This window comes from Microtus pennsylvanicus, chromosome 15, assembly GCF_037038515.1.
Source record: "Microtus pennsylvanicus isolate mMicPen1 chromosome 15, mMicPen1.hap1, whole genome shotgun sequence".
In the NCBI taxonomy this organism is placed as follows: domain Eukaryota; kingdom Metazoa; phylum Chordata; class Mammalia; order Rodentia; family Cricetidae; genus Microtus; species Microtus pennsylvanicus.
The window spans coordinates 71863278-71876925 of record NC_134593.1 but is presented as its reverse complement, the minus strand read 5'-3'; the positions used below and the strand labels follow the sequence as shown (position 1 = coordinate 71876925).

General features: G+C 45.2%; 1 protein-coding gene across 4 annotated transcripts in view; it reads left to right on the top strand.

Moving 5' to 3' along the window:
• Tmtc4 (transmembrane O-mannosyltransferase targeting cadherins 4) overlaps nt 1-13648 on the top strand; it is a 55759-nt gene that overhangs the window by 21423 nt on the left and 20688 nt on the right. For 3 of the 4 annotated variants that reach the window (XM_075949483.1, XM_075949484.1, XM_075949485.1), the window contains exons 6-8: nt 7486-7586; nt 11980-12072; nt 12520-12684. In XM_075949483.1, the coding sequence (XP_075805598.1) occupies nt 7486-7586; nt 11980-12072; nt 12520-12684 (359 nt within the window). The remainder of the gene's footprint in view (nt 1-7485; nt 7587-11979; nt 12073-12519; nt 12685-13648) is intronic. The other variant, XM_075949486.1, reaches the window with a different exon arrangement.

The following is a 13648-nucleotide window of genomic DNA, read 5'->3' as shown; positions in this document are numbered from 1 at the left end:
CCTCACTCCTTCAGCATTTGCCTCCCTTAACCTAAGGGACTGATGCGACTTAGATAATAGAGACACTGGCCGAGGCAGGGGGAGCGTGATGAGGCACACCCTTCACGTCCTGAATCTTAGGCTGTCAGTGTTGGTTGTGCCTGGTAATTGTCCTGCAGAGTGATCTTACTTGAGGTGAAAGATACAGGATGGCTACAAATGGTTCTGTCCTGCTCTCCTGTAGTCTTCTGAGCTTGAGCTTAAAGTCTAGTAGTCTGGACAAAGTTGGGGCAGTGAACTCCAGTAAAGATACTTGTATAGAGCTGTATACAAGTTAGAATTACCTGTCTTAAGGAGACTTTATTCCTGCGCAAAGATATTCATAAATGTAAATGTATTAGAGGTAACATTTGCTTCAAGGTTTATATTTACTGTTTCCCACAGTTGCTTCAAAATTTAAAATTAATCCATTTTCCTTATAATGTATTTTTTTTAAAATATTTATTTATTTACTTATTTATTATGTATACAATATTCTGTCTGTGTGTATGCCTACAGGCCAGAAAAGGGCACCAGACCCCATTACAGATGGTTGTGAGCCATCATGTGGTTGCTGGGAATTGAACTCAGGACCTTTGGAAGAGCAGGCAATGCTCTTAACTGCTGAGCCATCTCTCCAGCCCCTTATAATGTATTTTTAAAAAATTAAATGGCCTCTTACATGTTAGGAATACTTCCATCCTAAAGATGTTTCAAGGCTAATTTAAAAATTTAAAGACTTGAGTTCTAATTGTATTTGTTTACACTGAGAAGATTACTAACTTCTTGGTATTATTGCATAATTACATAAGAAATGTGTCAATATAAAAGATTTCTAATAGGGGCTGGAGAGATGGCTCAGCGGTTTAAAAGCATTAGCTATTCTTCTAGACTAGAGGACCTGGGTTCAGTTCCCAGCACCCACATGGCAGCTCACAGCTATCTATAATTCTAGTTCTAGGGGATCCGAAACCCTCACACAGAGTATATACAGGCAATACACCAGCGTACATTAAATAAATAAATCTTTAAAAAAAAAAGATTTCTAATAAACATGGACCTAAAAGAAACAGTTAACTCAGTGTTACGTGCAGAGTGGCCTAGTGTTTCTGTCCCTGTTCTGAGATGTTCATACTTGGAATGAGAGTTGATAGCATTGGCTGCCTGGTTAAAAACAGCCTTAGAAAGAGGAAGTCCAAATTCACCTAGGTTATGTTGCCTCTTGGCCATGATTAGCAGTAGTAGCTTTGACAAAGCAAGATTAGAAGGAAATCTTAGTTTAGGGGATTGCATGGATAAAACTACACTAGATGGGGTTGTCCTAGAACTCAGAACCAGTTTCCCAGTTTAGGTTTTTACCCACCCCTGGTGGTAAATAGAAGCATTGTGCTAATGCTGTGAAGGCTGGTTGACCTTGGTTTATAATGAATGCACAAATACACTCCGTGTTTGTAAAGAAGACCCCCTTGACTCAAATGACATGATTTTAAAGATTTATTTATTATTTTGTATATGTGTCTGAGTGTCTGTATATGCACTGCATGTAGGCAGGCACGTGTGTACAAAACACAGAGGGTGTGGAGTCTTCTAGAACTGGAGTTGCAGGTAGTTGTGAGATAGATGTCTCATAAGGGTGCTGGAAATGAATCCTGGGTCCTTGGAAGAGCAGCAAGTTTTCTTAACCACTGAGCCATCTCTCCAGCCCCAGACAATGGGGTTTTCAAAGATTGAGCTTTCTAGTTTAGAGTCTGGAAGACACCCCTGGCATGTGTGCTTGCTTAGTTATATCACTCCAGATAAAATACAGGTAACTCTGTAGCAAAGAATAGGTGAGAAAAAAATTGTATTTAACTCAGCGGATTCGTTTCATACTTTGCAAGATTTCAGAGGTTTGGTTGGAAGACAGACATAGCAGTATGCGGGTCATTTCATCTGTGAGCTGAGACTCTCTGACCCTGGGGTCTGCAGACACTGCCATGTAGTGGAGCGAGAACCAGGGTCTGCTTGTCCCTTTCAGTTTCCTATGTTACAGACAGAGACAAGTGGTCTGGAGGTGTAGCTTAGTTGGTAGAGTGCTTGTGTATCGCTCACGAAGCCCTGAGTCCAGTCCCCAGTTCTCCCTGAGCCAGCCCTGTAATCTCGGCACTTGAGAGGTGGAAGAAAGATCAGAAATCCAGGATCACCCTCTGCTACATAGGGAGACCAGGCTGGGATATGAATCCCTGTCTGGGGGAACAAAAAGGAGATGAATTTCAGTCTATCAAAAAAATATAATGTTATATAGAATCAGCATAAAATGTGAGACATTTTATATTAGTTTTTCATCTAGAGTCCTCAGAATCTCAGCTGGGACTAGGTACATTTCAAGTGCTTGTTAGCGTTAATTGACTTGCTTCTAGGTAGTGGCGAGTCTGGAGTGTGGCTCTCCGCAGGTGAAGCTGTCTCTGGGTTAATAACTGACCGTGGAAGGGTTGCCTTTGATCTGAAATTGCCACTAATTTCAGAGGCAATACCTAACGGTGAATGGCGAATGGCGTGTCTGTACCGCAATGGTTTTTGTCCTGGGTGTGTTACATCAGAAGCCTGAGGGAGGATGCAATGAAGGAAGGGGAGCGGGAACATTTTGGGGCTTTCTCCCGCCGTGATGAAGCATGACCAAAGCAAGTTGGAGAGGGAAGGGTTTGTTTCAGTTTACACTTTTACCTCACAGTCCATCCTTGTAAGAAGTCAGGGCAGGAGCTCAAGACAGGAACCTAGAGAGAGGAGTTGAAGCTTAGTGGCTTGTTCCTCCTTGGTTACTCAGCCTGCTTTTCATACGACCCATGACGATGACACTGCTTCGAATGTGCTGGCCCTCCCAGTCGACCATTAATCAAAACAATACACTGCACACTTGCCTTCAGACCCAGCTGGTGGCGGCAGTCTCTCAAATCAGATTCCCTCCTCCCAGATAGGTCAGGTTTGTACCAAATTGACAAAAACCAACCCAGCCCAGGGCATGAGCGGTATAGTACAATCGTGGACTGACTTTGGGGAAAAGCGTGATGAAGCCATGGGCTATGTTTTCTGTTGTTCTTATACATTAAGGATACGTTAGCCAGCCATGAAGATGGATGTTTGGAATTCTAGACTAGATGAATGGAACATGATTCCTTCATTTCCACAAGCCTGTAGTATTTAGCTTTGTGTTAACAGGGTGCCTTCAAGGGTCGTCCTCTGCATGTTTTAAGGGGGGACCTCCCCCATGGGGGAAAATTCATCCATATTATATTTAAGTAAAACCCAAAGTAAATCTGTTTTTCTAGAAAGATATGTAAAATGATCAGGGGATGTGCTTTTAAAATTAAGAATTTGGGAAGTCATATATGTTTTGGTGAGAACGCTTTATAAAGCAAATTCATAAAAATATAAATAAGATAGAATTGGTGGTGAAAGGCAAAGCTCTGCAATTCCAGGATGGCTGTACTATTTAAGTTCATTTGAGACACACATACTAATCTCACTGTATGCTTTTCATTTGCAAGTTCTTTACATGGGGTTTTAATAATTAAAAAAATGAAATCCAGGTCACATGTTGAGGTAGAACAGAAATAGGTGTATTGACAGTTATAACTGTATAGGACAGTTAGGCTTAAGGGTAGTGGACACAGTTTCAATGGACATGAGCAGCTCCCCATGCTGGGCTTGGAACTTACAAATCCTCAGATTGGGATCCTTCTTAGCATGGTAGCTTTTGGTAATGGTGGTGGTTCTGATTGTGATCTTTTGGCATTTTTTGTAAGGAAAGCCATCCTTCATTTGTTTGATAGAACTAGGTAAACATGTAATGGATTTTTACTGGAGAAATGTTGACTTCTAGGCCCTCCGCCATCTGAACAGCCCGGAGCTTAAGCCGAGAAATTCAGAAAAGCAAGCTTGCGTGCAGTGTAAGAGTAATGTTCCTAACGGACCAGCTTCAGTGAAATGGGCTGTTAGGAGACGCTCGCTCATGCCTGTGCTGAATTACTCGAGTCTAGGCCAGGTGGCCCCCTGCTGGAAGCATCCTGGAAAGGATCCTCCTTCATCCACGCGACATGTGTTTCCACTCAGAGTCAGCTGGGTACTGCGGCTTTCTGGTCAGTACAGTTCTCAGTGGCTCCTCTAAGCCAGGCAGGGTGCCGGCAATGTAGCTGACCGCAAGCTTGCTTCCAGACAGGGGTGATGGTGTGGGTCCATAGAGTGTCCAGAAGATCTGGGAGGCATGTTAAAAGGGCTCATGACTTGATAGTTGCCATCCTTAGGATTTCTGACTCAACAGGCCTGGATGGGTTGTAATTCTACATTTTTAGCAACGTCTAAGCTCAGACTCCAGGCCCTCAACCTGAGTAGTGCCGGTGGTTTAGGCCTATGGTTTCCCAGCTGTGGTTCCGCCCACCAAGGCCATTTGGCAATATCTGTAACACATTTGGTTAGAGATGCTTCTGTTGTCTAGTGCACATAAAATTTCCTATGATATGTAGCATTGTCCCTGCAGCAAACCATCAACCAACAAATGTCTAATTTTGAGAAATTCTTGTTTGGGGCAGTAACAAAAACCCAGACTCTATAATATACTGAAGAATGTCCTGATGGATTGGGGGTTATGGTTATGCAGTTTATAGGCTGTGTCTCCTCCTCATTTAATCTGGGGTGTCAGTTAGGGACACCTACCCACAGGCAGTCAGACAGGCAGGCCACTTGCTGTTGTAACTGCCGCAAAGCAAGTGAATTTGCAAGGGAGACTAGCTGGGAGAGCGGGGGTGTGGCTTCACAGCTTAAGTGACATTTGACAGCTTCATAAGGAGGGTAGGATTTTGCCAGAGGCATACTAGCCCAGGGGAGTGGGGAAAGCAGAGCAGAGTGGGAATCTGCTGAGTTGGCTACGGTGCCTGGGATTGAATATAGACCAGGGAAGCCAGAAGGGTGCCAGGGGATGCCAGTAGCAAGGCCACTAAGGAAAGCCATACTCACAAGGGTTACCCTAAGCCTGAAGGCAACAGCAGGTGTTGGTCCTGGCAGAAAATGGTGCTGCTCATGCTTTTGTGAGCTTCCAAAGGGTTCAGCTAGTTATAGCCTTCATCATCTTAAAGGGTGTCTTAGCCCACACGCAGAGGGCATGAGGTTGAGGTCACTTCGGGTCCTGGTGATTATTGGCAGGACATGAAAGACTTACATCCTGGGGCTTTGCCAATCAGTCCTTAGTAAATCACAAGACTTATATGCCAGTCAGGGTATGCACATGCATGTACACACATATGCGTGCGCAGGGACACACACACACACACACTGTGCTGCTGGTTTCTGCAGTGAGCACTTTAATGAGAACCGTGGTGTACCTTATTCAGGGAACGCACATGCACACATGCACGCACGTGAGCACGCACGCGCGCACACACACACACCCCCGCACATGCATACACTCTGCCGGTTTCTGCAGTGAGTACTTTAATGAGAGCCGTGGTGTACCTTAGTCAGGGAACGCAAATGCACATATGCATGCGTGCGTGCTCGCACACACACACACACACACACACACACGCACACTGTGCTGGTTTCTGCAGTGAGCACTTTAATGAGAGCCATGGTGTACCTTAGTCAGGGAACGCAAATGCACATATGCATGCGGGCATGCTCGCCCACACATATGCACACACACACACACATGCACACACACACACACTGTGCTGGTCTCTGCAGTGAGCACTTTAATGAGAACCGTGGTGTACCTTATTCAGGGAACGCACATGCACACATGCACGCACGCGAGCACACACGCGCGCACACACACACACCCGCACATGCATACACTCTGCCGGTTTCTGCAGTGAGTACTTTAATGAGAGCCGTGGTGTACCTTAGTCAGGGAACGCAAATGCACATATGCATGCGTGCGTGCTCGCACACACACACACACACACACACACACACACACACACACACACTGCCGGTTTCTGCAGCGAGCACTTTAATGAGAGCCGTGGTGTACCTCAGTCAGGGTATGCACATGCACGTATGCATGCGCGCACACACACGTACACACACACGCACACTGTGCTGGTTTCTGCAGTGAGCACTTTAATGAGAGCCGTGGTGTACCCTAGAAACTGCTCTCTCTGCTTCACACATTTTGTGCCAGGAGGATTCACCAGCCACTCCCCTTGACTATTGTGTGACTATTGGAGCCCCATAGAAATCCCATCGCACTGACCTGAGGAAATGGTGGTTTACATACAGTGTTTTATCAGCTGCCCCTGTGGTTTCCACACTGTGTCAAGTGATTTTTTTTAAATGTTTCATGTTTGATCTGGTTTTTATAGTTACATACGGCTAAGAACTTGGTTCTACAGTGAAAAGTACGACTTCCTCCCCAACTCTATTTTTTCTTTGCTCACTAATTACAATAGTCAGTTTCTTATGTATATCGAGAGGTATGTTTTGCCTTCATGTGGTTTATAGCATAGTGGCAAGTCATTTCCCTATAGGTTTTCCGTCTCTCCTGAGATGGGTTCATTACCATATCTTAATAGATGGGGGGAGTAAGTAGAAGTAGCTTGTAAGGTGCTGTGTGTTGGTAATTAATGTCAGAGAAGTTAGATGTAAAGTCCTTGTGGTGGTACCCGACACGCGAATGATTGGTTCTCCCAAGAAGATGCGGGGACTGAGGGCTTCAGAGCAGGGGTGACGTCTGCTTGTGACACCGAGACTTCTTCAAGCTGTTCAACACAGGTCACTGGATTGTATTTTCTGTTGACCACAGAGGGTGTACACCTGCCTCCTCAGAAATCAGTTTGGCCACTGTCCCTGCCCTCTGGGTTTCTCATCAGTTTTTATGTTGACTTGCTCTTGAATGCTAAGCCCCCATAAGGGTTGCAGCCCAAACATACCCATGACCTTTACCGGTCCAGAGTGCTAGGAAAACAGGTCATCCATCCGTGGTACTACTCTTCAATGGTAGAGTCAGAGCCATTGCTCACAGAGAGGAGCAGATTCAGCCCAAGCCCTCTGGTGTACGGAGCCCAGTCCTCATCCCTAACGTCATGATCTGGGAGATGTGTGGGCATTCCCAACTCCTTTTTTGGGATAGCAGTGGAGACCGCTGAGTCATTCTGCAATCAGGCGGATTGTTTACAGTGTCAGAGTTCTCAGTACCACTTGTTAGAATGGCCCTAGAGTGGTGAGCAAGTAGGGAAGAAGAAACTTACTCTATGGGGACTCTGGGTTTTAGCATCTTTGTGGCCAGAGCTTACTTATAATGCTTCTCGATGCCTTAAGATGGGACATGTGTCCTATCTCTAGAGTATTGTCCAGTCAGAGTGTAGAATTGCACATTGGTCCATCAAGGGACCACACTCAGGTTAGTGACTCTGTGAGGTGCATGCTTGGAATTTTACTGGCTGGCAAGATGGAATGTATTATTTCATAACTTATGTGTTTGTCTGTTACTGGCAGGGAACAAGGAGGGAACATACTCTTCTACCTTCTGGGTGTTGCTGAGTATCTTTCTGGGAGCAGTGGCCATGCTGTGCAAAGAGCAAGGAATCACTGTGCTGGTAAGAGGTCAGACACTGATGGGGCCTGTCTTTTGTACACATCCATTCCCTCCAAGAGAGACACCGTGAGCATCCCACTCCTGGGGCCTCTTCGGCTTCTGCGTGTCATCACCAAACTATCTTAGTCCTCTCTGGACTAACGATCCTGGCTGCCACAGTGCCAGCATTTCAGATGGGGATTAACTGGTGTTAACTGGTTCTTCTGACCATGACTAGTGAGTGGCGGAATCTGGTCTGTGGAAAGTTCTTAGGGAGAAGGAGTATGGTTCCTCCTTGTGGAGTGTTCCCTCAGAAAAAGATAAAGGTATTATCTGAGTTTCCTGAGACACTCTCATCCTCAGCAGTCCTGTATAGAACAAGGAACTTTGCCAGCAACCAAAACCTTCTAGGCAGCCACACCCTTGGCTCTTCTTCTCACCCTAAAGAGACTTGAGTCAACACCCAAAACATCTTGAGCTGATTAAGCCCAGTTCAGGGCTCGTTTTCCTTTTGTGGGTCCAGCAAGCAACCCTTGTTGTGCCCAGCTGTGCCTGCAAGGCAGGCACTATACCACCAAATGGAATCCTTAGTCCCTGGTTTTTTTTAACATTGAGCATTCATAGCCCATTTCCACCAAGGACGTTTTTTACACAACCCCAGGTATATAATATTGGCATACATGCATTTACTGATAATAAAGCATAATTTATTTTAAAACAATTCTTTGGTATATCACAATTTTACCATCTATTAATTAAGCAGGGTGTATTTGTATGCTGTGAGGTGAATGTGTTGGTCTAACAAAATCCAACCTAACAAAACACTATTTTGATACTTTAATGCTTTTGAATGATGGTGGGGAAAGATTAAAAGTGTTTATTTTCCATAATTAAACCATTGTGTTTCTATAACAGCAGAGAACTTGGTATGTAAAGGGACTGTAGTTCATGGCATGCAGAAGTCCAGAATCTGACCACAGTGTTTTGGACGGTGTGTGGAGCGCACAGTGCCGAGAATGCATTTTGTATGTTCAAAACCCGAGCTTCAGTAAAGTTGCACAGTGGACCCTCAGCAAGGGCCCCTACAAACACATTGGATTCATTATGGGTTTTGATTTTGAATTAATTTTTGGTTATTGTGTATTCAGAAACTTTGTGACGTTGCCAGGCCTTTTTGGTTTTGGTTTCTTTTTTTTTTTTTTTTTCGGTTAATTATACAGCCTCACATAGGATCATGACCACAGTTCAAGAAGCCTTGGCCTAGTTACTGTAGTATTTAAAGAGGTGTGTAGAGCAAGTGAGATGACTCAGTGGGTAAGGGTGACTGCTACCAAGCCTGGTGATCTGAGTTTGATCCTTGGGACCCACATGGTGGAAGGAGAGGACTGGCTCTTACAAGTTGTCCTCCGACTACACGCATACTGCACGGACTTCATGCCCATCCACGCCCACATAAACTTCTTAGATGGCCTCTTCTCTGTAGTTGTGCCTCATCATACAGTTTACAGTTCTGAGAATTGAAGCTTCCGTGTGTATGTATAGTATGTGTATCATATTCACTGTGTTTATATCATGGGGTGCATTCTACTCTAGTATTCTAACACAAGAAAGGCCATGTTCATAGAGCATATTCTCAGTGGGGGAGAAAACCGGTCATAAATGACACCTCACATGGATGCTGAGTGTTGAGTGTATTATTCTGTGTCCAGCCTCAACGCTAAAGTAAGCAGGACAGGGCTCCCTAAGCAGGTGGGCACACGTTAAAAAGCCTCCATCCTCCTCCTTCCATATAGTCTTTCATGGCCTTGTATCACACAGGAAAGCTTAGAAACCAAGGGTGTGAGTGAAGAAATGAAAAGTAAAATGTGATAGTTGAGTGGCCACACAGAAATAGGTTGGGAGAGAAAGAGCAGTCAGAATCTGGGGCTTGATACAAGTCAGAGCAAAGATTGGTGCTTTTATCAAGCTCTGTCTGCAAGGCAGAGTTTGGCAAGTAAAGGATGTGGCTTAAAGATACTTGAGTCTTGAGCCAGAGACGGCTCAGTGATGGAAAACACTTCTTACAGAGGACTCGGTTGGGTTCAGTTCCCAACCTGGCACCTCACAGCTGCCTGCTTTAGACCCCAAGGGTGCCTCTGTGGACAGCAGACATGAGAGTGGTACATATATACACATGTAGGCAAATACTCATACACACAAAACAAATAAGTGTGGTGTTGTTTTTATTGGGGGTGGTGGTTTGGTGTTTTGAGACAGGGTTTCTCTGTGTAGCCCTGGCTGTACTGGACTCACTCTCTGTAGACCAAACTGGCCTTGAACTCAGAGATCCCAAGTGCTGGAATTAAAGGTGTGTACCACCACTGCCTGGCAGGATTTTTTTGTTTGTTTGTTTGGTTTTGTTTTGTTTTCAAGGTACTTAAGTCTCCTGAGTTAGGTTCTTGTTGTTGTTGTTTTAATTTGAAGTTTACTTTAGAAACTAGGCATAGGGACTTAAGCCTATAATCCTAGTCCTCAGGAGACTGGGTTGGAAGGAAAGTTTGTCTGGAACTAGTCTGGACTGTATAGGGTGAGCTATAGCATGAGTTCCTGCCTTCAGCTGTTTTTCTTAACCTTGTCTCTGTGGGTATTTTAATAAGCGCACTGATTCTTCTGGCAGGCCAGTCCTATGCATCAGAAGTCATTTGGCAACATTCTCACCTGTAGCCAGAGAAGCCAGTAAGACTTCCTTAGCTGTCCTGAGATGCCTGTGGAGATTGCTAGGCCCTCCTGTGGCAGAGGCATCCTAGTGAAGACTGCTGCTCTGAAACCGGATGCTAATACCAAGTGTGGCTCGAGGACCAGTGGCCTGCACAGCCACAGCTGCATCCCAGAGCTGGTTCAGGGTCTCTGCCCCCTCCGCAGTCCTGCTGAGCAGGGATCCCACGTAGCTAGGCCTTCAGCTTGCTCCAGATTTATTCACACATTAGAACCGCTGATGATCAGGTTGAATTTAAATTAACTATGAGATTTCGACGCTGCCTTTAACTTGGATGAAGAAGTGAGTGCCAATCTTATGTTTGGCTCAGCCTGATCACATGATTCTGTGACCCCTCAGCGGCAGTCCCACAGCTCCAGGCAGAGAAGTAAACAGTGTGAGAAGGTAGTAGCAGCAAATGGCGAGTTCCCGTGTTCTGGAAAGCAGTCGGAATGGTCTTCTCTGATCCATGATGATTGCATGTCACATGAGTGAACAAAATCAGTATTCTTCGAAATGTTTAACCCGGCAGTGGCCCGTGGAATACATAATTAGTGACTCCTAGCATTTGTGGGAGAGGGTTAAGCAGCAATGTCATCCTTACTCGGAAAACCACAAATTACCACTGACTTCTGATGATTTCTGATCTTCTTTGCCACCAAACCCCATATTAAAAGGAGCCCAGTCCACAAGGGCAGCTTTCACCAGACACACTGTGGATATTCCAACCCCGTTATGCAGATTGGGCGGGGGGTTCCAGTAGATGATACTGCCTTCTGAAGTCATCTACAGAGGAAAGACTAGATCCGAGGCATAAGCAAAGTCTGAATAGCTGTCAAAGCAGCCTGACCATCACGGTGTCGTGGGAGCCATGGGAGCTATCCAGTGGTTTCTCACAAGCCGTTTGTTGTTCACCCAACAGTAGTGAGCAGTCTTGCACAGTGTCTGAAGAGACTTGCATGTGCACACATTAGCGTCTCTTATGTGCAGTGTCCAGAGTTGCTCTAGCAGCTGTACTGCAGCCAGAAGGAAGGGGACATACAGGGAAGAGAGTCCCGCTCTTAAACTAAGTGTAATTCCTTTCTTCTCAAGCTCCGTACGCCACCCACGTGACCCGACCCATCCTTGGAGTCTCTCCTCTGTAGGACAGACTTGGGGATAGAATCCAGCTCTGTGCCCAGGGAGCAGAAAACACTACTGGACAATTAGCACTTTCCTTCAGAGAGTGATGTTTGTCTGTCCTGTTCATCAGGCCTCAGTCAGCCAATTAGAGTTTATATACAAGGCTGGTTTAGCGAGATTGATAGCTGATGTTCTCTTTTTATGCCTAGTTATTGCTCAGGTATCTAACCGCTCTTATAGACAAGGAGGGAGGAAGCAAAGACTTCTGGGGGGTTTCTCACAAGAGCCCCCAAGTGTATATAAGCTATTCTGAATCTTACCATGTCCCTAAATGTGGGTCATGGACTCATTACTGCCAGGGACTCACTAGGTTATCACTGGTAGAGTCCACACTATGGGTTAGGGTCATCCAAAAGTGCAGCTGTTTATCTTAAATACCTGGGAGTTTGTCCATGGTCATCTTCAGATTTCTTGTCTGAGTTAAATAATGAAAATGTGACTATAATTTCTGCCCCATCAGAGCCAGACTCTGCAGACTAACTGAGACTTTGATCCTTAGGGCCTGAATGCTGTGTTTGATATACTGGTGATAGGCAAACTCAACATTCTGGAAACTTTCCAGAAGGTACTACATAAGGACAAGTCATTAGAGGTGAGTTAACATGCTTTTATTTCAAGCCTCGACATGGGAAATGTCAAGTACCAGCGAATCTTAAATGCTGCTTTCCAAGTAGTTCTTGTGATTTGAATTCTAAAGTAGGCAGCTTTAAAGTACTGTGTCAAATGGCTTACGTAGAATAATCATACTTGGGGTTGGTATTTTTATTTATTTTTACAGTGCTGATGATTAAAGCCAGGGCCTCTATCATTCTGGGCAAGAACCCTATGATTGGCCTATATCTCCAGCTCTTTTTTTTTCTATTTTTTATTTTGAACCAGTCTTACTAAGTTGCCTAGACTAGACTCGATAGCCTCCAGGCGCACCTTATGGACCAAGGTGGCTGCTACATGCCTGACTCAGTCTCCTAAATACTTGGGATTGCATGTGATGCTTTAGTTGAAAGTCTTCAACAACAAGAACTTTGTGGTGTCCTTTCAGAACATTGGTGTGCTCAGGAATGGAGGCCTCCTCTTCCGAATGGCCCTGCTCACCTTCGGAGGCACTGGCATGCTGTATGTACGCTGGAAAATCATGGGTACAGGTCCACCGGCATTTACTGAGGTGGACAACCCAGCCTCCTTTGCAGACAGCATGTTGGTTAGGGTAAGTATTGAGCCCGGACTACTTTTCGGTTACAGTGGTTCTCATCCTGTGGGTCTCAGCCCCTTCCACAAGGGTCACATAGCAGATATCCTGCATATCAGATGATTTTATTATGATTCATGACAGTAGCAAGATTACAGTTATGAAGTAGCAATGAAAATAATTGTATGGTTGGGGATCCCCACAGTGTGAGGAACTGTATTAAAGGGCCGCCGTGTTAGGAAGGTTGAGTACCACTGGCGTAGATCCTTCATCCTTCCCCATCTTCATCCCTGCCCCCCACCACATTCCCAAGCCCCTAATAAACGGATACGTCCTGTGTTACTGTTATCAAGATAAAGCCAACTTTTTAATTTTACTGTTTGGAAAGATATGTATTGGGTCTTTAGACCGTTATCTTTTTGTGTCCATGAGGAATTAGTTTCAAGAGCCCTCCTCCCCCACCAATTCCAAAAACCCAGGGGTGCTGGAGTCTCTGATAAGCCAAGAGTGTTACATACAGCATAAACCCGTCTCCCCTATGCTCGGACTGCCCCCAACTTCTACACTGTAGCTAACCCAATGCCTGTTCTCTGTCCTTCCGTGATCAGTGAAGCCCTCACTGCTCAGCACATTTAAGCTTTGGATTTTGGAACTTTCCAAAATTTCTTTTTCTTCCAAATATTTTCAGTCTGGTTAAATTCTAGGTTTGTGGAATCTACGGATTCCAGAGAAGATGGGGCCGACCATGATCCCTTTCATGGAAATAAGGAAAGGCGGTTCCCGCTGTGGTCATGCCCGTCTCACTGATGTGCTTTCTGACCCCGTGTCTGTGGCTTCCAGGGAAACGGTCTTGGCTGACACAGCGCCATTGCAGGAGTCTGCAAAATATAGTAACTATTGCAGGAATCTGACAGCATTAAGATGGTTCACTCCAGCTCCCCTGTTTTTCTATAGATCTCAAGCCAGATTCCTAGCTGCACAC